This window comes from Oncorhynchus nerka, linkage group LG14 (genome assembly GCF_034236695.1).
Source record: "Oncorhynchus nerka isolate Pitt River linkage group LG14, Oner_Uvic_2.0, whole genome shotgun sequence".
Lineage (NCBI taxonomy): Eukaryota > Metazoa > Chordata > Actinopteri > Salmoniformes > Salmonidae > Oncorhynchus > Oncorhynchus nerka.
The window spans coordinates 90,230,676-90,256,291 of NC_088409.1; the positions used below are offsets into that span (position 1 = coordinate 90,230,676).

A 25,616-nucleotide genomic window follows, 5' to 3' on the forward strand; every position below is an offset into this window, starting at 1 on the left:
GGTATGGTGAGGTCCCTCAGTATGGTGATAATATGGTATGGTGATAATATGGTATGGTGATAATATGGTGATAATATGGTATGGTGAGGTCCCTCAGTATGGTGATAATATGGTATGGTGATAATATGGTATGGTGAGGTCCCTCAGTATGGTGATAATATGGTATGGTGAGGTCCCTCAGTATGGTGGTAATATGGTAAAGTGATAATATGGTATGGTGATAATATGGTATGGTGAGGTCTCTCAGTATGGTGATAATATGGTATGGTGATAATATGGTATGGTGATAATATGGTATGGTGAGGTCTCTCAGTATGGTGATAATATGGTAAAGTGATAATATGGTATGGTGAGGTCTCTCAGTATGGTGATAATATGGTATGGTGATAATATGGTATGGTGAGGTCCTAGTATGGTGATAATATGGTATGGTGAGGTCCTCAGTATGGTGATAATATATGGTATGGTGATAATATGGTATGGTGAGGTCTCTCAGTATGGTGATAATATGGTATGGTGATAATATGGTATGGTGGTAATATGTTATGGTCTCTCAGTATGGTGATAATATGGTATGGTGGTAATATGGTATGGTGAGGTCCCTCAGTATGGTGATAATATGGTATGGTGATAATATGGTATGGTGAGGTCCCTCAGTATGGTGATAATATGGTATGGTGATAATATGGTGATAATATGGTATGGTGAGGTCCCTCAGTATGGTGGTAATATGGTAAAGTGATAATATGGTATGGTGAGGTCTCTCAGTATGGTGATAATATGGTATGGTGATAATATGGTATGGTGAGGTCCCTCAGTATGGTGATAATATGGTATGGTGATAATATGGTGATAATATGGTATGGTGAGGTCCCTCAGTATGGTGATAATATGGTATGGTGATAATAAGGTATGGTGATTATATGGTGATAATATGGTATGGTGAGGTCCCTCAGTATGGTGGTAATATGGTATGGTGATAATATGGTATGGTGAGGTCCCTCAGTATGGTGATAATATAGTATGGTGATAATATGGTATGGTGGTAATATGGTATGGTGAGGTCTCAGTATGGTGATAATATGGTATGGTGATAATATGGTATGGTGATCCCTCAGTATGGTGATAATATGGTATGGTGATAATATGGTATGGTGATAATATGGTATGGTGAGGTCCTCAGTATGGTGATAATATGGTATGGTGATAATATGGTATGGTGAGGTCTCTCAGTATGGTGATAATATGGTATGGTGATAATATGGTATGGTGATAATATGGTATGGTGATAATATGGTATGGTGATAATATGGTATGGTGAGGTCCCTCAGTATGGTGATAATATGGTATGGTGATAATATGGTATGGTGAGGTCTCTCAGTATGGTGATAATATGGTATGGTGATAATATGGTATGGTGATCCCTCAGTATGGTGATAATATGGTATGGTGAGGTCCTCAGTATGGTGATAATATGGTATGGTGATAATATGGTATGGTGAGGTCCCTCAGTATGGTGATAATATGGTATGGTGATAATAAGGTATGGTGATAATATGGTATGGTGATAATATGGTATGGTGAGGTCTCTCAGTATGGTGATAATATGGTATGGTGATAATATGGTATGGTGATAATATGGTATGGTGAGGTCCCTCAGTATGGTGATAATATGGTATGGTGATAATATGGTATGGTGAGGTCCCTCAGTATGGTGATAATATGGTATGGTGATAATATGGTATGGTGAGGTCCCTCAGGTATGGTGATAATATGGTATGGTGATCTATCAGTATGGTGATAATATGGTATGGTGATAATATGGTATGGTGATAATATGGTATGGTGAGGTCTCTCAGTATGGTGATAATATGGTATGGTGATAATATGGTATGGTGAGGTCTCTCAGTATGGTGATAATATGGTATGGTGATAATATGGTATGGTGATGGTATGGTGGTGATAATATGGGAGGTCTCTCAGTATGGTGATAATATGGTATGGTGATAATATGGTATGGTGATCTCTATGGTATGGTATGGTATGGTGATAATATGGTATGGTGGTAATATGGTATGGTGAGGTCTCTCAGTATGGTGATAATATGGTATGGTGGTAATATGGTATGGTGAGGTCCCTCAGTATGGTGATAATATGGTATGGTGGTAATATGGTATGGTGATAATATGGTATGGTGATAATATGGTAAAATGATAATATGCTATGGTGATAATATGGTATGGTGGTAATATGGTATGGTGAGGTCTCTCAGTATGGTGATAATATGGTATCGTGATAATATGGTATGGTGAGGTCTCTCAGTATGGTGATAATATGGTATGGTGATAATATGGTATGGTGAGGTCCCTCAGTATGGTGATAATATGGTATGGTGATAATATGGTGATAATATGGTGGTATGGTGATAATATGGTATGGTGAGGTCCCTCAGTATGGTGGTAATATGGTAAAGTGATAATATGGTATGGTGAGGTCTCTCAGTATGGTGATAATATGGTATGGTGATAATAAGGTATGGTGATTATATGGTGATAATATGGTTGTCATGTATTGTAATATGGTATGTGATTGTATGGTAATATGGTTACTTTCTCTCAGTATGGTGATCTATGGTATGGTGATAATATGGTATGGTGTGATGGTTAATCATTATGGTGAAATATGGTATGGATTAAGTCTCTATTTCTCTAATATGGTTCTGATAATTCTGGTGATTTGTATGGTTCTGGTTTGCTGAGGTTGCCCTCAGTCCCGATCAGTATGGTGATAATATGGTATGGTGATAATATGGTATGGTATGGAGGGACCTCAGTCTGTGCCGCTGGTATGGTGATATTCTCCTGATAATATGGTAAGGGGACTCTCCTGATAAAGATGAGGAATTATGGTGATCCCTGTTTGGTATGGTGATAATATGGTGGGTCCTCATGGTGATAATATGGTATGGTGAGGTCCCTCAGTATGGTGATAATATGGTATGGTGATAATATGGTATGGTGAGGTCCCTCAGTATGGTGATAATATGGTATGGTGATAATATGGTATGGTGATAATATGGTATGGTGATAATATGGTATGGTGATAATATGGTATGGTGGTAATATGGTATGGTGGTAATATGGTAGAGTGATAATATGGTATGGTGGTAATATGATAATATGGTATGGTGAAGTCCCTCAGTATGGTGATAATATGGTATGGTGAAGTCCCTCAGTATGGTGATAATATGGTATGGTGAGGTCTCTCAGTATGGTGATAATATGGTATGGCGATAATATGGTAAAATTATAATATGGTATGGTGATAATATGGTATGGTGGTAATATGGTATGGTGAGGTCTCTCAGTATGGTGATAATATGGTATGGTGAGGTCTCTCAGTATGGTGATAATATGGTATGGTGATAATATGGTGATAATATGGTATGGTGGTAATATGGTATGGTGATAATATGGTATGGTGATAATATGGTAAAATGATAATATGGTATGGTGATAATATGGTATGGTGAGGTCTCTCAGTATGGTGATAATATGGTATGGTGGTAATATGGTATGGTGAGGTCTCTCAGTATGGTGATAATATGGTATGGTGGTAATATGGTATGGTGAGGTCCCTCAGTATGGTGATAATATGGTATGGTGAGGTCTCTCAGTATGGTGATAATATGGTATGGTGATAATATGGTATGGTGATAATATGGTATGGTGAGGTCCCTCAGTATGGTGATAATATGGTATGGTGATAATATGGTATGGTGATAATATGGTATGGTGATAATATGGTATGGTGATAATATGGTATGGTGATAATATGGTATGGTGAGGTCCCTCAGTATGGTGATAATATGGTATGGTGAGGTCCCTCAGTATGGTGATAATATGGTATGGTGATAATATGGTATGGTGATAATATGGTATGGTGATGTCTCTCAGTATGGTGATAATATGGTATGGTGATAATATGGTATGGTGATAATATGGTATGGTGATAATATGGTATGGTGATAATATGGTATGGTGATCTCTAGTATGGTGATAATATGGTATGGTGATCTCTCAGTATGGTGATAATATGGTATGGTGATAATATGGTATAATATGGTATGGTGATAATATGGTATGGTGATAATATGGTATGGTGATAATATGGTGATGGTATGGTGATAATGATGGTATGGTGATAATATGGTATGGTGAGGTCCTCAGTATGGTGATAATATGGTATGGTGATAATATGGTATGGTGAGGTCTCTCAGTATGGTGATAATATGGTATGGTGATAATATGGTATGGTGATAATGGTGATAATATGGTATGGTGAGGTCTCTCAGTATGGTGATAATATGGTATGGTGGTATGGTGATAATATGGTATGGTGATAATATGGTATGGTGAGGTCCCTCAGTATGGTGATATGGTGATAATATGGTATGGTGATAATATGGTATGGTGATAATATGGTATGGTGATAATATGGTATGGTGAGGTCCCTCAGTATGGTGATAATGGTATGGTGATAATATGGTATGGTGATAATATGGTATGGTGATAATATGGTATGGTGAGGTCCCTCAGTATGGTGATAATATGGTATGGTGATAATATGGTATGGTGATAATATGGTATGGTGAGGTCTCTCAGTATGGTGATAATATGGTATGGTGATAATATGGTATGGTGATAATATGGTATGGTGATAATATGGTATGGTGATAATATGGTATGGTGAGGTCTCTGGTATGGTGATAATATGGTATGGTGAGGTCTCTCAGTATGGTGATAATATGGTATGGTGATAATATGGTATAATATGGTATGGTGATAATATGGTATGGTGATAATATGGTATGGTGATAATATGGTATGGTGATAATATGGTATGGTGATAATATGGTATGGTGAGGTCTCTCAGTATGGTGATAATATGGTATGGTGATAATATGGTATGGTGAGGTCTCTCAGTATGGTGATAATATGGTATGGTGATAATATGGTATGGTGAGGTCCCTCAGTATGGTGATAATATGGTATGGTGAGGTCTCTCAGTATGGTGATAATATGGTATGGTGATAATATGGTATGGTGATAATATGGTATGGTGAGGTCCCTCAGTATGGTGATAATATGGTATGGTGATAATATGGTATGGTGATAATATGGTATGGTGATAATATGGTATGGTGATAATATGGTATGGTGAGGTCCCTCAGTATGGTGATAATATGGTATGGTGAGGTCCCTCAGTATGGTGATAATATGGTATGGTGATAATATGGTATGGTGATCCTCAGTATGGTGATAATATGGTATGGTGATAATATGGTATGGTGATCCCTATGTATGGTGATAATATGGTATGAAATATGGTATGGTGATAATATGGTATGGTGAGGTCTCTCAGTATGGTGATAATATGGTATGGTGAATATGGTATGGTGAGGTCTCTCAGTATGGTGATAATATGGTATGGTGATAATATGGTATGGTGAGGTCCCTCAGTATGGTGATAATATGGTATGGTGATAATATGGTATGGTGATAATATGGTATGGTGAATATGGTATGGTGATAATATGGTATGGTGAGGTCCCTCAGTATGGTGATAATATGGTATGGTGATAATATGGTATGGTGAGGTCCCTCAGTATGGTGATAATATGGTATGGTGATAATATGGTATGGTGAGGTCCCTCAGTATGGTGATAATATGGTATGGTGATAATATGGTATGGTGATAATATGGTATGGTGATAATATGGTATGGTGAGGTCCCTCAGTATGGTGATAATATGGTATGGTGATAATATGGTATGGTGATAATATGGTATGGTGAGGTCTCTCAGTATGGTGATGGGTGATAATATGGTATGGTGAGGTCTCTCAGTATGGTGATAATATGGTATGGTGATAATATGGTATGGTGATAATATGGTATGGTGATAATATGGTATGGTGAGGTCTCTCAGTATGGTGATAATATGGTATGGTGAGGTCTCTCAGTATGGTGATAATATGGTATGGTGATAATATGGTATGGTGATAATATGGTATGGTGATAATATGGTATGGTGATAATATGGTATGGTGATAATATGGTATGGTGATAATATGGTATGGTGATAATATGGTATGGTGAGGTCTAATATGGTAGTATGGTGATAATATGGTATGGTGATAATATGGTATGGTGAGGTCTCTAGTATGGTGATAATATGGTATGGTGATAATATGGTATGGTGAGGTCCCTCAGTATGGTGATAATATGGTATGGTGATAATATGGTCTCTCAGTATGGTGATAATATGGTATGGTGATAATATGGTATGGTGATAATATGGTATGGTGAGGTCCCTCAGTATGGTGATAATATGGTATGGTGATAATATGGTATGGTGATAATATGGTATGGTGATAATATGGTATGGTGAGGTCCCTCAGTATGGTGATAATATGGTATGGTGATAATATGGTATGGTGATTATATGGTATGGTGATAATATGGTATGGTGAGGTCCCTCAGTATAATATGGATAATATGGTATGGTGATAATATGGTATGGTGATAATATGGTATGGTGAGGTCTCTCAGTATGGTGATAATATGGTATGGTGATAATATGGTATGGTGAGGTCTATAATATGGTATGGTGATAATATGGTATGGTGATAATATGGTATGGTGAGGTCTCTCAGTATGGTGATAATATGGTATGGTGATGGTGAATCTCAGGTATGGTGATAATATGGTATGGTGATAATATGGTATGGTGATAATATGGTATGGTGATAATATGGTATGGTGATAATATGGTATGGTGATAATATGGTATGGTGATAATATGGTATGGTGATAATATGGTATGGTGAGGTCCTCAGTATGGTGATAATATGGTATGGTGATAATATGGTATGGTGAGGTCTCTCAGTATGGTGATAATATGGTATGTGATAATATGGTATGGTGAGGTCCCTCAGTATGGTGATAATATGGTATGGTGAGGTCTCTCAGTATGGTGATAATATGGTATGGTGATAATATGGTATGGTGATAATATGGTATGGTGAGGTCCTCAGTATGGTGATAATATGGTATGGTGATAATATGGTATGGTGATAATATGGTATGGTGATAATATGGTATGGTGAGGTCCCTCAGTATGGTGATAATATGGTATGGTGATAATATGGTATGGTGATAATATGGTATGGTGATAATAATGGTGATATGGTATGGTGATAATATGGTATGGTGATATGATAATGGTATGGTGATAGTCCCTCAGTATGGTGATAATATGGTATGGTGATAGTATGGTGATAATATGGTATGGTGAGGTCTCTCAGTATGGTGATAATATGGTATGAATATGGTAAAAACATGGTATGGTGATAATATGGTATGGTGATAATATGGTATGGTGATAATATGGTATGGTGAGGTCTCTCAGTATGGTGATAATATGGTATGGTGATAATATGGTATGGTGATAATATGGTATGGTGATAATATGGTATGGTGATAATATGGTATGGTGATAATATGGTATGGTGATAATATGGTATGGTGATAATATGGTAAGCTGATAATATGGTATGGTGATAATATGGTATGGTGAGGTCTCTCAGTATGGTGATAATATGGTATGGTGGTAATATGGTATGGTGAGGTCTCTCAGTATGGTGATAATATGGTATGGTGGTAATATGGTATGGTGAGGTCCTCAGTATGGTGATAAGTATGGTGATAATATGGTATGGTGAGGTCTCTCAGTATGGTGATAATATGGTATGGTGATAATATGGTATGGTGAGGTCTCTCAGTATGGTGATAATATGGTATGGTGATAATATGGTATGGTGAGGTCCCTCAGTATGGTGATAATATGGTATGGTGATAATATAGTATGGTGATAATATGGTATGGTGGTAATATGGTATGGTGATAATATGGTATGGTGAGGTCCCTCAGTATGGTGATAATTTGGTATGGTGATAATATGGTATGGTGGGGTCTCTCAGTATGGTGATAATATGGTATGGTGATACCATTGCTGTCTCTGCCTGGCCAGTTCCACTCTCTCCACTGGGATTCTCTGCCTCTAACCCTATTACAGGGGCTGAGTCACTGGCTTACTAGGGCTCTTTCATACCGTCCCTAGGAGGGGTGCGTCACTTGAGTGGGTTGAGTCACTGACGTGATCTGCCTGTCTGGGTTGGCACCCCCCCTTGGGTTGTGCCGTGGCGGAGATCTTTGTGGGCTATACTCGGCCTTGTCTCAGGATGGTAAGTTGGTGGTTGAAGATATCCATCTAGTGGTGTGGGGGCTGTGCTTTGGCAAAGTGGGTGGGGTTATATCCGTCCTTTTTGGCCCTGTCCGGGAGTATCATCGGATGGGACCACAGTGTCTCCTGACCCCTCCTGTCTCAGCCTCCAGTATTTATGCTGCAGTAGTTTATGTGTCGGGGGGCTAGGGTCAGTTTGTTATATCTGGAGTACTTCTCCTGTCTTATTCGGTGTCCTGTGTGAATTTAAGTATGCTCTCTCTAATTCTCTCTTTCTTTCTCTCTCTCGGAGGACCTGAGCCCTAGGACCATGCCTCAGGACTACCTGGCATGATGACTCCTTGCTGTCCCCAGTCCACCTGGCCGTGCTGCTGCTGCAGTTTCAACTGTTCTGCCTGCGGCTATGGAATCCTGACCTGTTCACCGGACGTGCTACCTGTCCCAGTCTTGCTGTTTTCAACTCTAGAGACAGCAGGAGTGGTAGAGATACTCTTAATGATCGGCTATGAAAAGCCAACTGACATTTAGGTTAACCTAGTTAACGGAACCATGTGGTTCTAACAGCCAATCAGATCTCTTTTATTACATACTCCATTTTGGAGCTTCTGTGGAGTGGCAGTTTCACTGCATTAAATGTTCTAACCGCTTCCCCGTGTTGCTATAGGAACGCTTCCCCGTGTTGCTATAGGAACACTTCCACGGCCACCTCTGTAGTGATCAGTGACTGTGTTAGAAAACACAGAGGCCAGCCCTTCTCCCTCGGTCCTCATTCTCTCCTTCCCCTCACTCATTTATATTACTAGGGAGAGCATCCTGGATCGGTTTCCCTCCTTGTTGTGCACACCCACGCATACGCACGCACGCGCACACACGGTACAGGCAAAATCATCCCACATGCCCACACAATATATTATGTAACAGTACCTTGTTAATAAAGGCTGTAATAATGAGACATGTAGGACTGAACAATAAAGAAGCATTTCTCTATCAGCTTCTACTGTCTGAATGAAAGGTTGAACATCTCTTCCATAAAGAACTGTATCGTCAAAGACCAGAGAGGTTGAACATCTCCTCCATAAAGAACTGTATCGTCAAAGACCAGAGAGGTTGAACATCTCTTCCATAACGAACTGTATCGTCAAAGACCAGAGATGTTGAACATCTCCTCCATAACGAACTGTATCGTCAAAGACCAGAGATGTTGAACATCTCCTCCATAACGAACTGTATCAAAGACCAGAGTAGGATTGAGGAGTGAGGGTGGGTGGGGTCTGGGTGTGGTTGAGGGTGGGTTGGTGGGGTGGGGAGGCTGCCTGTCTGAAAATGGCAGGTGAGATATGTGGCTAAAAGGTGAAGATTCATTTAACATTAAGACATTGCAACTTAAACCATCTGTTAGCACGTGTGTGCGTGTGTGTGTGCGTGGTGGTATTACCTGTATGAGTGTCCGGAGCGACTCCACATAAGACTGCTCAGTGTCCAGGAGGGTCATCACGACATGTCTTCTCATATCCTGCAGGGGGAGACAACACTATGAGTGCTACTGCATAACACACACAATTAGGCTCGACTGCCATAAAAAATAAGTGTTTTCTGTTTACATGGTTTGGTTGGACTAACAGAGACCGTGGAGAGATGGTTCAGAGAAGTTAGCCTATCAATGAAAGAATCACTGAATGAAATGCATTAAGTCTAGTCGACAAAGAGAGCGAGAGAGAGAGAGAGATTTGCTTTGGCAAAGTAGAGACTCCACTTGCTTTGGCAATGTTAACATCTGTTTACCATGCCAATAAAGCCCCTTGAATTCAATTGAATTGAGACAGAGAGAGGGAGGTCATTATCTCACTTCGCTTTAGCAACATTGGCTTTGTCATTCATGCTACTAAAGCTTATCTGAATCTGAGCGAGAGAGAGCGAGAGGAGCAAGACGGGGTGAGTCAGGGCAACCCAGCCAGCCCCCAGGTGGCTAACGAGACAAACTCTCTGTCTGTCTGTCTGTCTGTCTCTCTCACACACACACACACACACACACACACACACTGTCCCCATGCCAACCAGCAGCATCCTCCATCTTAGCCTCCCCGCGGCAACAATTACCAGGGTTTCTGCTGGCTCTCCAGAGCTCCTTTGTGTTCCGTTCTGACGGTAATGCTAGTCACTAATCACTAGAGCTTCCTCTTAGGCAGGCAGGGAACATCTCTGGCCCTAGAACCCACAGGAGAGAACTGTCTGACCCGCAGACCACTGTTCTGTCACAGGGTTCACTAACACACAGAAAGACACAGGATCAGAACCGAGCTATAGGGTCCAGACTGCCTCCACTGATTCTGTTGTTATAGGAGAAGACATTATATACTTCTGTAGAACAAAACACGACTAAGTCAATGATCCCAGAACACACTAGAACAGACCTGACTCAACAACTATTTGTTCTAATCAAATCTCCACCTCCACCCAGCCAGACAGATCTGGTTCCTCTCAAGGGTTTTTCCGATAGGGGGTTTTCCTAGCCAACTGGCCTCTGTTTTCTCTTTATGGGTTCAGGCCCAGGTTGTGTTGTTATTTGTCAGACCCCAGGAAGACTAGGTGTCACCATTGGTTAAATGGGGATCCTAATCAAATCTATAAATCTATTATTAGCCAGTGCAACAGACAACCCAGACTCCCTCAACACTAGTAAACATTATCCTAAATACCAGACACCTGGAGGCTGACACACAACTTCCTCTTCAAGAGAACACATTTTCCTGCTTCGTGCCCCCTGCCTCCCCACTGTGACTTAATAATAACCACACATTAACATCCCAAAAATAACATCCCACATTTAGACCTGGGTACATTTAGACCTCCCATAAGGCTCAGCAGGGGATCATCCATGTGTCCCTAGTCTGAGGAGGGTGACAGTGCCCTGTCACTGTAAAGTAGCAAGTGATTTACTGTGTGTGTGAGAGAGACACAGAGAGAGACAGAGAGAGAGAGAGAGAGAGACAGAGAGAGAGAGAGAGAGAGAGACAGAGAGAGAGAGAGAGAGACAGAGAGAGAGAGAGAGAGAGAGAGAGAGAGAGAGAGAGAGAGAGAGAGAGAGAGAGAGAGAGAGACAGAGAGAGAGAGAGACAGAGACAGAGAGAGAGAGAGAGAGAGACAGAGACAGAGAGAGAGAGAGAGAGAGAGAGAGAGAGAGAGAGAGACAGAGAGAGAGAGAGAGAGAGAGACAGAGAGAGAGACAGAGAGAGAGAGAGAGAGACAGAGAGAGAGAGAGATGGCTTTGCTAGATATTGTTGCATTTCACTGCACCTGCGATAATGTCTGCAAAACTGTTTATGTAACCAACAAACTTTGATTTGATTTGAGAGGGGGGAGAGAGCGAGAAAGAGAAGGAGAGAGAGCGAGAGACACTAGACAGAGACCTGAGATGAGCTCAGCAAGACTTCCGTTAGCAGAAGAAAAAAGTAAACACACTGTAGAGAAACAAAACACACTTAGCATGTTGTCCAGGGGACAGCTGGTGACTGTTCAGGTCATTACCCTGGGATATCATGACACGCAGGCTTTCATGTCGACATTGATATAGGTCTAAATGAAATCAGTTTTGTCATATTCATCTGGATTGTGAGGGTCTACCTCAGACAGGGTCACCTTTGACCCTGTCTCTTCTAGGCAAAGAGATAAGGAACATTACAGGAGGGTGAGGGAACTCCCTGCAGTCTAAAACCTTAGTGAGACTATATGTGTGAAGAGGTTGTGTGTGTGTGTGTGTGTGTAAAACAAGACAGGTCTTCCTGAAACAATGAACAATCTTCTTTCAGGTTCCAGCTGCCTTGATTGGATTACATACATACGCACGCACACACCCACACGCACACACGGTGGAAAGTGGGGGAATAATGACCAGATTGTTGGTTTCATTTTGGTAACGGGATTGCACATTTTAAAAGGTAGAATCCTTAGTTGCTACATCACCATACCAGTATCGCCATAACTACCATATACACACACATCGACTCTTGAAAAAACTACACTGAACAAAAATATAAACACAACATGTAAAGTGTTGGTCCCATGTTTCATGAGATGAAATAAAAAAATTGCAGAAATGTTCCATACGGACAATAAGCTCATTTCTCTCAAATTTTGTACACAAATGTATTTACATCCCTGTTAGTGAGCATTTCTCCTTTGCCAGAACAATCCATCCACCTGACAGGTGTGGTATATCAACAAGCTGATTAAACAGCATGATCATTACACAGGTGCACCTTGTACTGAGGACAATAAAAAGGCCACTCTAAAATGTGCAGTTTTATCACACAACACATTGCCACAGATGTCTCAAGTTTTGAGGGAGCGTGCAATTGGCATGCTGACTGTACGAATGTCCACCAGAGCTGTTGCCAAGTAATTGAAAGTTCATTTCTCTACGATAAGCCGCATCCAATGTCGTTTTAGAGAATTTGGCAGTACGTCCAACTGACCTCACAACCGCAAACCACATGTAACCACGCCAACCCAGGACCTCCACATCCTGCTACTTCACCTCAGACCACGCCAACCCAGGACCTCCACATCCTGCTACTTCACCTCAGACCACGCCAACCCAGGACCTCCACATCCTGCTACTTCACCTCAGACCACGCCAACCCAGGACCTTCACATCCTGCTTCACAACCGCAAACCACGTGTAACCATGCCAACCCAGGACCTCCACATCCTGCTACTTCACCTCAGACCACGCCAACCCAGGACCTCCACATCCTGCTACTTCACCTCAGACCACGCCAACCCAGGACCTTCACATCCTGCTACTTCACCTCAGACCACGCCAACCCAGGACCTCCACATCCTGCTACTTCACCTCAGACCACGCCAACCCAGGACCTCCACATCCTGCTACTTCACCTCAGACCACGCCAACCCAGGACCTTCACATCCTGCTACTTCACCTCAGACCACGCCAACCCAGGACCTCCACATCCTGCTACTTCACCTCAGACCACGCCAACCCAGGACCTTCACATCCTGCTTCACAACCGCAAACCACGTGTAACCACGCCAACCCAGGACCTCCACATCCTGCTACTTCACCTGTGGAATCGTCTGAGACCAGTCACCTGGACAGCTGATGAAACGGAGGAGTATTTCTGTCTGTAATAAAGCCCTTTTGTGGGGAAAAACTAATTTTGATTGTTTGGGGCTGGCTTCCCAATGTGTGTGCCTGGCTCCCCAATGTGTGTGCCTGGCTCCCCAATGTGTGTGCCTGGCTCCCCAATGTGTGTGCCTGGCTCCCCAGTGGGTGGGCCTGGCTCCCCAGTGGGTGGGCCTGGCTCCCCAGTGGGTGGACCTGGCTCCCCAGTGGGTGGGCCTGGCTCCCCAGTGGGTGGGCCTGGCTCCCCAGTGGGTGGGCCTATGCCCTCCCAGGCCCACCAATGGCTGCACCCCTGCCCAGTCATGTGAAATCCATAGATGAATAGGGCCTCGTGAAATGATATAAATTGACTGATGATTCCATGAACTGTAACTCAGTGAAATTGTTGCATGTTACATGTATATTTTTGTTCAATGTAACGTAGAAATACCTCGTGAGTTTAGCTCAACTGTCACACAAACTAATCACAACCTAAAATAAGCTTGTTTTAACTCCAACGTTCGTAAACAAAGTAAATGTAAACAAACACTATACAGCCTTTAAACATGGTCAAAATAAAATGTTGATATCATGGATTGTCAGTCCTTGCATCCAGCACAGCTCTGTCTATGAATTTGAGAGTAGTTACACTTCTGCAGGCCCATCCTTCAGCTTTTACCAAAACAGAGATGGGGGGGGGGGGGGGTCCACTTTGTTATTGTTTCTATTAAGGACTTTAAAAGCCACAGAAGATAAAGGCAAGATGGAGAGTAGAAGGTGGATGTGATCATTATTCATTGACCTCTCTATGTTACCAGGTGAGAATCAGTTCATCTGGCGACATGGATTAGATTAAAAAACATGTGCTCTCACACACACACACACAAACACACACACACATATAATATAATAACAACCCAATATGGCTGCTGGCCTTCAGTTCAAAGGCAGGGATTTAGCCTGTGAGACTAGGACTGTTTTGATTGGCTAAGAGGCCTAAACCCTGCTCCTTCTGATGGCTTTGATTGGCTCAGAAGCTTTAGTTTGTCTGTTATTATGATTCTCAGAGGGGATAGCGGATTGTGTGTGTGTGTCATGTCAGATCAGGCCTCGACTGAACTTCCACAGCTCAGAACGTTTACCAAATGTTACCATTACCACACAAACGTAAACTAAGTCCAGTCACGAGAGATCTGTCCCACAGCAGCCCACGTCTGTCAATCAACCTGAGCCACCTCCCATCTCAGTGTTAACCAATTAGATCTACTCTCCTAATGCTTCGCAAAACTAGAGAACAGGTGTCTCATCTGGAATGCTCCAGGCTGGTTGCCTAGCACCTGAGAGAGAGGGAGGGAAATGGGGGAAAGGTGTAGAGAGCAGAAATGAGACCGACTGAAAAAATCTATTTGAGAAGGAGAAATGACACAGAAAAAGAGAGAAATCCTCTCCCCTCATCACTTCTCTCCCTGGCGACAGTAGTCCCTAACAACCACTCTCTCTAGCAACAGCAGCATTACTCAACACCCCCCCTTCTACTTCCCACGCCAAGTGAAACCACATCCATCCCCCTCTCTCTCTATCCATCTCGACTCTCCATCTATCTCGCTCTCCAGTTTCCATCCATCCAAATCTCCATTCATCCCCTCTCCAGTCTCCATCCGTCTCTCTCCATCCATTCATCCGTCTCTCTCCATCCATTCATCCGTCTCTCTCCATCCATTCATCCGTCTCTCTCCATCCATTCATCTCTCTCCATCCATTCATCCCCTCTCCAGTCTCCATCCATCCATCCCTTCTACAGTCTTCACCCATCTCTCTCTCTCTCTATCCATCCATCCCCTCTCCAGTCATCCCCTCTCCAGTCTCCATCAGTCTCTCGCTCTCTCTGTCATCCATCCCCTCTCTCCCCATCTCATCCCTCCCATCCGTCTCTCCATCCCCTCTCAGGTCTCCATCCCTCTCTCAATCCATCCATCCATCGATCCATCTCTCGTTCTCCATCAATCCATCCATGTCTCTCTCTCTCTCTCTCTCTCTCTATCCATCCATCTCTCACTCTCCATCTCTTGCTCTCTATCCATCCAGCTCTCTCCATCCATCCATCTCACTCTCTATATCCATGTTTCTCTCCATCCATCTCTAGTCTCCATCCATCTCTCTTTCCATCCATCCCCTCTCCAGTCTCCAACCACCCATCCCTCTCTCTCCATCCATCCATCCCTCTCTCTCCATCCATCCATCCATCCATCTCGCACCATTCATCTCCTCTCCGGTCTTCATACTGGTATGGTGACAGCCCTAGGTATGGTAGCTATGGTGATACTGGTATGGTGACAGCCCTAGGTATGGTAGTTATGGCGATACTGGTATGGTGACAGCCCTAGGTATGGTAGTTATGGCGATACTGGTATAGTGACAGCCCTAGGTATGGTAGTTATGGCGATACTGGTATGGTGACAGCCCTAGGTATGGTAGTTATGGCGATACTGGTATGGTGACAGCCCTAGGTATGGTAGTTATGGCGATACTGGTATGGTGACAGCCCTAGGTATGGTAGTTATGGCGATACTGGTATGGTGACAGCCCTAGGTATGGTAGTTATGGCGATACTGGTATGGTGACAGCCCTAGGTATGGTAGTTATGGTGATACTGGTATGGTGACAGCCCTAGGTATGGTAGTTATGGCGATACTGGTATGGTGACAGCAGTCTAGACACAGTATGATGAGCTGTCCTCCTTTCCCTCCCTCTGTATCCTCACTGAACCTCTCCTTCTACCTTACGTCCTCCTCTTCCTTTCTTTTCCCTCTCCTCTCCTCTCCTCTCCTCTCCCTGGCTCTCCCAGTCAGGTAAATCCTCTGTGTGGATTAACAGTCTGTCTGGACAGATTACAGATTGAAAATTGGGGGGGGCTACTATGATCAATGTCTACAAATGACAGGAAAAACTAAGGCTTACAACAACTACAGGGACATGTACTTCAAGTCAGGGCTGGGCGATATGACCATGTATATCATGTGGCCATAGAAAAATGTCTTATCGTTTCATATTATGCTCTATCGTTTATTTGCTTGTCGCGCAAATCACACACTAAGGCAATATTTTTTGTCAACTGGACGACTCTTTGCGTGTGTGGAAGGAAATTTGCAACACAAATAAACTTGGAAGTGAGTGAACGTGACACAGAGCACGGAGACACTGAGCTCGTATCTAAAAGAGGGGCAATTTCAGTCGCATGGAAGTGGTTTGGGTATGAAAAGTCTGAAACGGACCCGAAAACCGTCCTCAGCAAAATATGCCGCAGACCGGTCCAGACAACAGGCTCAAACACCACTAACCTCTATTACCACCTACACAAGAATCATGTGAAACAGACCGGTCCAGACAACAGGCTCAAACACCACTAACCTCTATTACCACCTACGCAAGAATCATGTGGAACAGACCGGTCCAGACAACAGGCTCAAACACCACTAACCTCTATTACCACCTACGCAAGAATCATGTGGAACAGGCCGGTCCAGACAACAGGCTCAAACACCACTAACCTCCATTACCACCTACGCAAGAATCATGTGGAACAGACCGGTCCAGACAACAGGCTCAAACACCACTAACCTCTATTACCACCTACACAAGAATCATGTGAAACAGACCGGTCCAGACAACAGGCTCAAACACCACTAACCTCTATTACCACCTACGCAAGAATCATGTGGAACAGGCCGGTCCAGACAACAGGCTCAAACACCACTAACCTCTATTACCACCTACGCAAGAATCATGTGGAACAGACCGGTCCAGACAACAGGCTCAAACACCACTAACCTCTTACCACCTACGCAAGAATCATGTGAAACAGTACAGAGAGAGTCTACGGATGAGACCCCAAAAAAGTACAGTTGAGTGCTCAAAACAAACCCCCCAACTCAGACGATGGAAGGAGATAATAGCTGCCGTTACAATTTACATCTGCAAAGACATGGCCACAATTTACATCTGCAAAGACATGGCCACAATTTACATCTGCAAAGACATGGCCACAATTTACATCTGCAAAGACATGGCCACAATTTACATCTGCAAAGACATGGCCACAATTTACATCTGCAAAGACATGGCCACAAATTTACATGGTGGAGAAACGGGGGTGTTGTGAGTTGGTGCCGACACTCAACCCAAGGTACCAAATGCAAATTGACATGTGACACGTATTTAATGCCAAAATAATATGCAAAACAGGAAAGCCACCCAAAATCAATACATAAATACATTTTAGGCCTATATTTATTTTTAGTTGAAGTGTTTTCTATTCACCTTCTCAGATTTTATATTTTGTTACATGCTTAACTGAAAATTTGCACAAAGGTTCAAAATAAAATAAATAATCAAATATGAGTAAGTACCTTTTTATTTGTTGAGTATAATTCAAAATGTACTAAGAAATAGGCCTTTACATGTGGTCATTTTATACAAACTATTTAGTCATTGAATTTACAGAAAATGGGCTATATGTATCGTTATGTGAAATGACCTATATCGTGATATGTATCGTTATATGAAATGACATATATCGTGATATGCACCGTTATATGAAATGACCTATATCGTGATATGTATCGTTATGTGAAATGACCTATATCGTGATATGTATCGTTATGTGAAATGACCTATATCGTGATATGTATCGTTATATGAAATGACCTATATCGTGATATGTATCGTTATATGAAATGACCTATATCGTGATATGTATCGTTATATGAAATGACCTATATCGTGATATGTATCGTTATATGAAATGACCTATATCGTGATATGTATTGCTATATGGAATGACCTATATCGTGATATGTATCGCTATATGGAATGACCTATATCGTGATATGTATCGCTATATGAAATGACCTATATCGTGATATATATCGTTATATGAAATGACCTATATCGTGATATGAAATGACCTATATCGTGATATGTATCGCTATATGAAATGACCTATATCGTGATATGTATCGTTATATGAAATGACCTATATCGTGATATGTATCGTTATATGGAATGACCTATATCGTGATATGTATCATGATATGGAATGACCTATATCGGGACATGAGATTTTAGCCATATCGCCCAGCCCTATCACAAAGGAGAGGGACACACATGTTGCTTGGTTCATGGGGGCATGAGAGAGAAGATACAGTTGGTGATGACTATTCAGAGATACATAGACACCAAAGACAGACAGCCAGGCAGGCAGACAGACAGCCAGACAGAGAGACAGCCAGGCAGGCAGACAGACAGCCAGACAGAGAGACAGCCAGGCAGGGGAGGGTATGCTGGGTTTGGGAGAGGTGGTAAGTAGGTGATGGGACTAATCGTATAATTCACTCAGCTCTAATTCCATTACAGAGATATGACCCTGTAGAGAGAGCGAGAGAGTGAGTGGGAGAGAGAGAGACACAGAGAGAGGAACATTTTTACATTGGGCTAGAAATTCACAATTAAATGATCTTAACAGAGAAAATGTCCTCTTGTGTATTACCTAAACTCAGCAAAAAAAGAAACATCCTCTCACTGTCAACTGCGTTTATCTTCAGCAAACTTCACATGTGTAAATATTTGTATGAACATAACAAGATTCAACAACTGAGACATAAACTGAACAAGTTCCATAGACATGTGACTAACAGAAATGGAATAATGTGTCCCTGAACAAAGGGGGGGGGGGACCAGCTGCATTAAGTACTGCAGTGCATCTCCTCCTCATGGACTGCACCAGATTTGCCACTTCTTGCTGTGAGAGGTTACCACGCTCTTCCACCAAGGAACTTGCAAGTTCCAGGACAATTTGGGGGGGGAATGGCCCTCACCCTCCGATCCAACAGGTCCCAGACCTGCTCAATGGGATTGAGATCCAGGCTCTTCGCTGTCCATGGCAGAACACTTACATTACTGTCTTGCAGGAAATCATGCACAGAACGAGCAGTATGGATGGTGGCATTGTCATGCTGGAGGGTCATGTCAGGATGAGCCTGCAGGAAGGGTACCACATGAGGGAGGAGGACATCTTCTGTCTTCTGTCTGTAACGCAGAGTGTTGAGATTGCCTGCAAAGACAAGCTCAGCCCGATGATGCTGTGACACACCGCCCCAGACCATGACGGACCCTCCATCTCCAAATCAATCCCGTTCCAGAGTACAAGCCTCAGTGTAAAGCTCATTCCTTCTACGATAAATGCGAATCTGACCATCACCCCTGGTGAGACAAAACCGCGTCTCGTCAGTGAAGAGCACTTTTTGCCAGTCCTGTCTGGTCCAGTGATGTTGGGTTTGTGCCCATAGGCGACTTTGTTGCGGTGATGTCTGGTGAGGACCTGTCTTACAACAGGCCTACAAGCCCTCAGTCCTGCCTCACTCAGCCTATTGCAGACAGTAAGTTCCTGGTGTAACTCGGGCAGTTGTTGTTGCCATCCTGTACCTGTCCCACAGGTGTGATGTTCGGATGTACCAATCCTGTGCAGGTGTTGTTGCACGTCGTCTGCCACTGCAAGGACGATCAGCTGTCTGTCCTGTCTCCCTGTAGCGCTGTCTTAGGCGTCTCATAGTACAGACATTGCAATGTACTGCCCTGGCCACATCTGCAGTCCTCATGCCTCCTTGTAGCATGCCGAAGGCACGTTCACGCAGATGAGCAGGGACCCTGGCCTCTTTAGTGTCCTAAGTTTTCAGAACTGTGACCTTAATTGCCTACCGTCTGTAAGCTGTTAGTGTCTTAATGACCGCCCCACAGGTGCATGTTCATTAATTGTTTATGGTTCATTGAACAAGCATAGCAAACAGTGTTTACACACTTTACAATGAGGAGCGGTGAAGTTATTTGGACAGGGTCCTGAAAAAGGGACGTTTCTTTTTTTGCTGAGTTTATATGCCCACACTAATGAAGATTGATTTCCCCCTCCAGGATGGAGAAGCTATCATTTCCAGGCCCAGGGACATGTACTAGTCTGTGACGACCTAAATGTCAAAACTGGACAAGAACCTGACACCCTCAGCACACAGGGGGACAAACACCTACCTGGAGATGACAGCATTCCCTCCCCCATATGCTCCCCTAGACACAACTACGACAACATAACCAACAGAAATAGTCACAACTCCTGCAGCTCTGTCGCATGCTGGGTCTGTACATAGTCAATGGTAGGCTTAGAGGGGACTCCTATGGTAGGTACACCTATAGCTCATCTCTTGGCAGTAGTACTGTAGACTACTTTATCACTGACCTCAACCCAGAGTCTCTCAGAGTGTTCACAGTCAGCCCACTGAGACCCCTATCAGATCACAGAAAAATCACAAGTCTATTTGAAAAGAGCAATACTCAATCATGAGGCATCAAAGCCAAAGGAACTGAGTAACATTAAGAAATGCTATAGATGGAAGGAAAGGAGTGTAGAAACCTACCAAAAAACAATTAGGAAACAACAAATTCAATCCCTTTTAGACAATTTCCTGGACAAAATGTTCCACTGTAATAGTGAAGGTGTAAACTTGGCAGTAGAAAGTCTAAACAGTATATTTGACCTCTCAGCTTCCCTATCAAATCTAAACATCTCAAACAGAAACCCAAAGAAAATTAACAATGACAAATGGTTTGATGAAGAATGCAAAAACCTGAGAAAGATATTGAGAAACCTGTCCAACCAAAAACATAGAGACCCAGAAAACCTGAGCCTACGCCTTCACTATGGTGAAACACTGAATCAATACAGAAATACACTACGGAAAAAGAAGGAACAGCACGTCAGAAATCAGCTCAATGTCATTGAAGAATCCATAGAATCTAATCACTTCTGGAAAACAATTAAACACAAAGAGTTATCTATCTAAAATAGAGATGTATGGGTAAACCACTTCTCCAATCTCTTTGGCTCTATAACAAACAGAAAAAAACATTTACATGATCAAATACAAATCTTAGAATCAACTATTAAAAGACAAACATAACCCACTGGATTCTCCAATTACATTGAATTAACTCCAGGACAAAATAAAAACCCTCCAACCCAAAAAGATGTTGATGGTATCTTCAATGAAATGCTAAAATATACAGACAACAAATTCCATTTGGCTATACTAAAACTCTAACATCCTCTTCCACTCTGGCGTCTTCCACAATATTTGGAACCAAGGACTGATCACCCCAATCCACAAAAGTGGAGACAAATTTGACCCCAATAACTACTGTGGGATATGTGTCAAAAGCAACCTTGGGGAAATCCTCTGCATTATCATTAACAGCAGACTCGTACATGTCCTCAGTGAAAACAATGTACTGAGCAAATATCAAATTGCCTTTTTACCAAATTACCGTACGACAGACCACGTATTCACCCTGCACACCCTAATTGACAAACCAAAACGAAGGCAAAGTCTTCATGCTTTGGGTTCCTGAGTGGCACAGCGGTCTAAGGCACTGCATCGCAGTGCAAGATGTGTCACTACAGTCCCTGGTTCAAATCCAGGCTGTATCACATTTGTGTTTATTTATTTTCCCTTTTGTACTTTCACTTTTTGCACATAATATGACATTTGTACTGTCTTGACACTTTTGTGAGTGTAATGTTTTCTGTTTATTGCACTTTTGTTTGTTATCTAGTTCACTTACTTTGGCAATGTTAACATATGGTTCCCATGCCAATAAAGCCCTTAAATTGAATTCAATTTTGAGCGAGAGAAGTGGGGAAGAGAGGCAAAAATACATGAAAGTAGCATAATTTCCTAGACCTAATGATAATTTGATGGAAGCTGTGATCATGCCCGAGATTTCACTAGTCTCTCTCCCTCTTCTCAGTCCGTCTCCATCCCTGCCCTCGTTTTTCCCCGCTCCCCCTCGTTGTCACATGATTTATTCATCACATAGGAGTGCACATCTACACATTAGAGAGAAAGAGAGGAGAGAAAGAGAGATAAAGAAAACAAAGAGGAGGGTTAGAGAAGAGGAAGGGGAGAGCGAGAGCGAGAGAGAGAGAGAAGGGCTGGGGGGGATGAGCAGCTTGTTTTGCAGGTATATTGTTATTCTAGTCTCTGCCAATGGCTGAGTGTGACTCTGTGAGAGAATGTGCATGAGGGAGGAGAGTAGAGAGGGATGGAATAGGAAGGGAATACCCTTCAGACACACACACTGATCTACCTCGCCGTGATTCTGAGGACTCACGGCTCCAAGACCATTCCCGTTTGCCACATTTCCATTCCCATTGGCACTCCCAGTTCCATTCCTGTTCGTGTTCCCAGTTCCAGTTCCATTGGCACTCCCAGTTCCATTCCTGTTCGTGCTCCCAGTTCCAGTCCCATTGGCACTCCCAGTTCCAGTCCCATTGGCACTCCCAGTTCCATTCCTGTTCGTGCTCCCAGTTCCAGTCCCATTGGCAGTCCCAGTTCCATTCCTGTTCGTGTTCCCAGTCCCATTGGTACTCCCACTTCCATTCCCGTTAGTGTTCCCATGGCGATCAGCTGCATCTCTGTCCACCAGTTCCTCTCCTCCTCCCTCCTCTCTCTCTTGTCTTCCTTCTTCGTTGGTGTTCTCTCCATTCTCTTGCATCTCGTCCAGCGCTATAGAGAACTGGGCGAGGGTGCGAACCATGTGCAGCATACGGAATAGCCTGTGTGTATCGACACACGATCACACACACCCCCTGAACACCCAGAACCGAATGCCTTGTGTGTCTGTACACACACACCCACGATACGCCCCCTCAACAAAACAGCTCACCCAAAAATTGCCCCCTCCCTCTCCCTCCCCTACTCCCCTTGGCCCAAATGCTCACTGGTCATTCCGGAAGAGTGGGAAAAATTGCCGCCCCTCCTCCCCCGTTTCAATTCCAAAAATAAACCCCCTCTCTCCAGGTGGTGTTCCCCTCCTCTCCAAAAGACCACATGTCCTTTAAATCCTTTAAGTCCAGTGGTCAGTCTGTCCTTTAGGAATGATCCCCATCTCCACCCACGGTTCTCCGCGTCCACGCCAATATTTTCGGTGAGTGTGTGTTTTCCCGTAGCTCTGCTCAGGCAGGTAGCGCCGTACGTGTGTGTGTGATGTTGAGCACTCTCTCCGTGGCCGTGTGTGCGAGTCTGTGTGAGATGCAGCCCTTCCCCTGAGTGTGTGTGTATAATGAGAGACCGCAGGCAGGGCAGACGCTCACCGCTCAGCCCAGCGCAGGCAGACTCAACCAATCCATCCTAGAGTAATTGATAGAGGATATGAGAGTAGCAAGACTCTGCGAGATGATTACAGAGCCATCTATCCTTGTATCTCAGGCAGATTTAGTCGAGCTCAGACACAAACGCTAGGTAATGCTTAAAGGTCACCATGACAACTGGAAGGTTGTGGTTCTCTCTCAGGACTTGTAGTTATAAGTGATGGGCTACACATTCTGCACAGAGCTCTGGGTATTTGACTGAGAAAACCCCATTCTGCAAAGAGCTCTGGGTATTTGACTGAGAAAAACACATTCTGCACAGAGCTCTGGGTATTTGACTGAGAAAAACACATTCTGCACAGAGCTCTGGGTATTTTACGGAGATATACATCGGAAAAATACACATTCTGCAAGTAAGAAGTTTGCGGAGTTCAAATTCAGCACGCATGCCGTTACAGCTTTTACACACTCACTAAATCCACAAGTTCTCTGCTATGAGGAACAGACACACACACACACTCTTCATATACAATTACACACACTGTCGTGTCGAGGCCGAGGGAGCACACACACACACACACACACACACACACACACACACACACACACACACAGAGAGAGATCAGAGAGACAAATAGGAAAGGTCAGTAAAGGTTAGTGAAAGTTCACCCGGGGCAGGAAATGGGGCACCTTTCATCACTGTTGCCATAACTACAGAAGGTTCTGAGGTACAACCACATACAGGCACAAACAGGCACACGCAACACATACAGGCACATGCAACACATTTACATTACATTTAAGTCATTTAGCAGACGCTCTTATCCAGAGCGACTTACAAATTGGTGCTTTCACCTTATGACATCACATACAGGCACACGCAACACATACGCAACACATACAGGCACACGCAACACATACAGGCACACGCAACACATACAGGCACACGCAACACATACAGGCACACGCAACACATACACAAAAGCTTTGCCTCAAAAGCCCCGCTCATGGAAAGTCTAAACCTACATCAGAGAGATCAGCAACTCAATTATCTCCTCATCTCCTCTCAACACCTGCTCTGATAGCCCCCCTTTATATGCAATGAAAGCTTCAAAGCACTGATGCTGTTTTGGAGGAGTTGATGTTTTGATTGGGCTTGTTTTGGAGAGAGGGAGAGTGTTGAATCCCAGAGACAGGAGTGTGTGTCTGTTTATTTGGAAAACAAGGTGAGGGATGAGAGATGATGGCTGGTATCTGTGTGTCTGTCTAGATTCTACAGGTGTCTGGAACTTTCTGGAGGGAAGCGACGTTCTTTCATGTCTTTTCCATCATTTGTGTTTTGTTGTTGATGGTGGAAAACTGCCTCAGACGCCCCTCCAGATCTCACACAAGGGTTCAATTAGGTTGAGATCTGGTTGGTTGGTTACTGACTGGACTCTCACTCACACACACAGACACACACACACACACACACACACACACACTTTAAACTCCCCATGCTCCTTTGAGACCTATCTTTCAAAGTCCCTGAGATCTCTTCATCTAGCCAGGGTAGCCACAATAACGGACAACTGGGCATTTTTCTTTTCACGACCCTAAGCATGATGGGATGTTAATTGCTTAATTAACTCAGGAGCCAACACCTGTGTGGAAGCACCTGCTTTCAATATACACTTGTTTACTCAAGTGTTTCTTTTATTTTCGCAGTTTACCTGCACATTGCCCATGTAAAGTAAATGTCTAAATTACACTGACTCTCAGTTGAGAGAACATAGCAGTAGAACGGCAATAAACCTTCAACCACACAAAGGCTGTCGGCCTCATAACCCCACTCTTAATACAACCAAATAAAATAACTAACCTTGGTTTTTAATGGTTTAAATTATTAAACATGGGCACGCACACACACACAATAGACACGGACACACACACACATAATAGACACGGACACACACACACACACGGACACACACTCTCTCAAACTGGGCTAATTACGA

At 43.2% G+C, this 25,616-nt stretch overlaps 1 protein-coding gene across 1 annotated transcript in view; it reads right to left on the reverse strand.

The window, feature by feature from the left end:
* LOC115116717 (rho guanine nucleotide exchange factor 17-like) overlaps window positions 1-25,616 on the reverse strand; it is a 144,552-nt gene that overhangs the window by 42,839 nt on the left and 76,097 nt on the right. Inside the window, 1 exon segment of the mRNA XM_065000532.1 lies at window positions 9,741-9,818. Coding sequence (XP_064856604.1) covers window positions 9,741-9,818 — 78 coding nt within the window.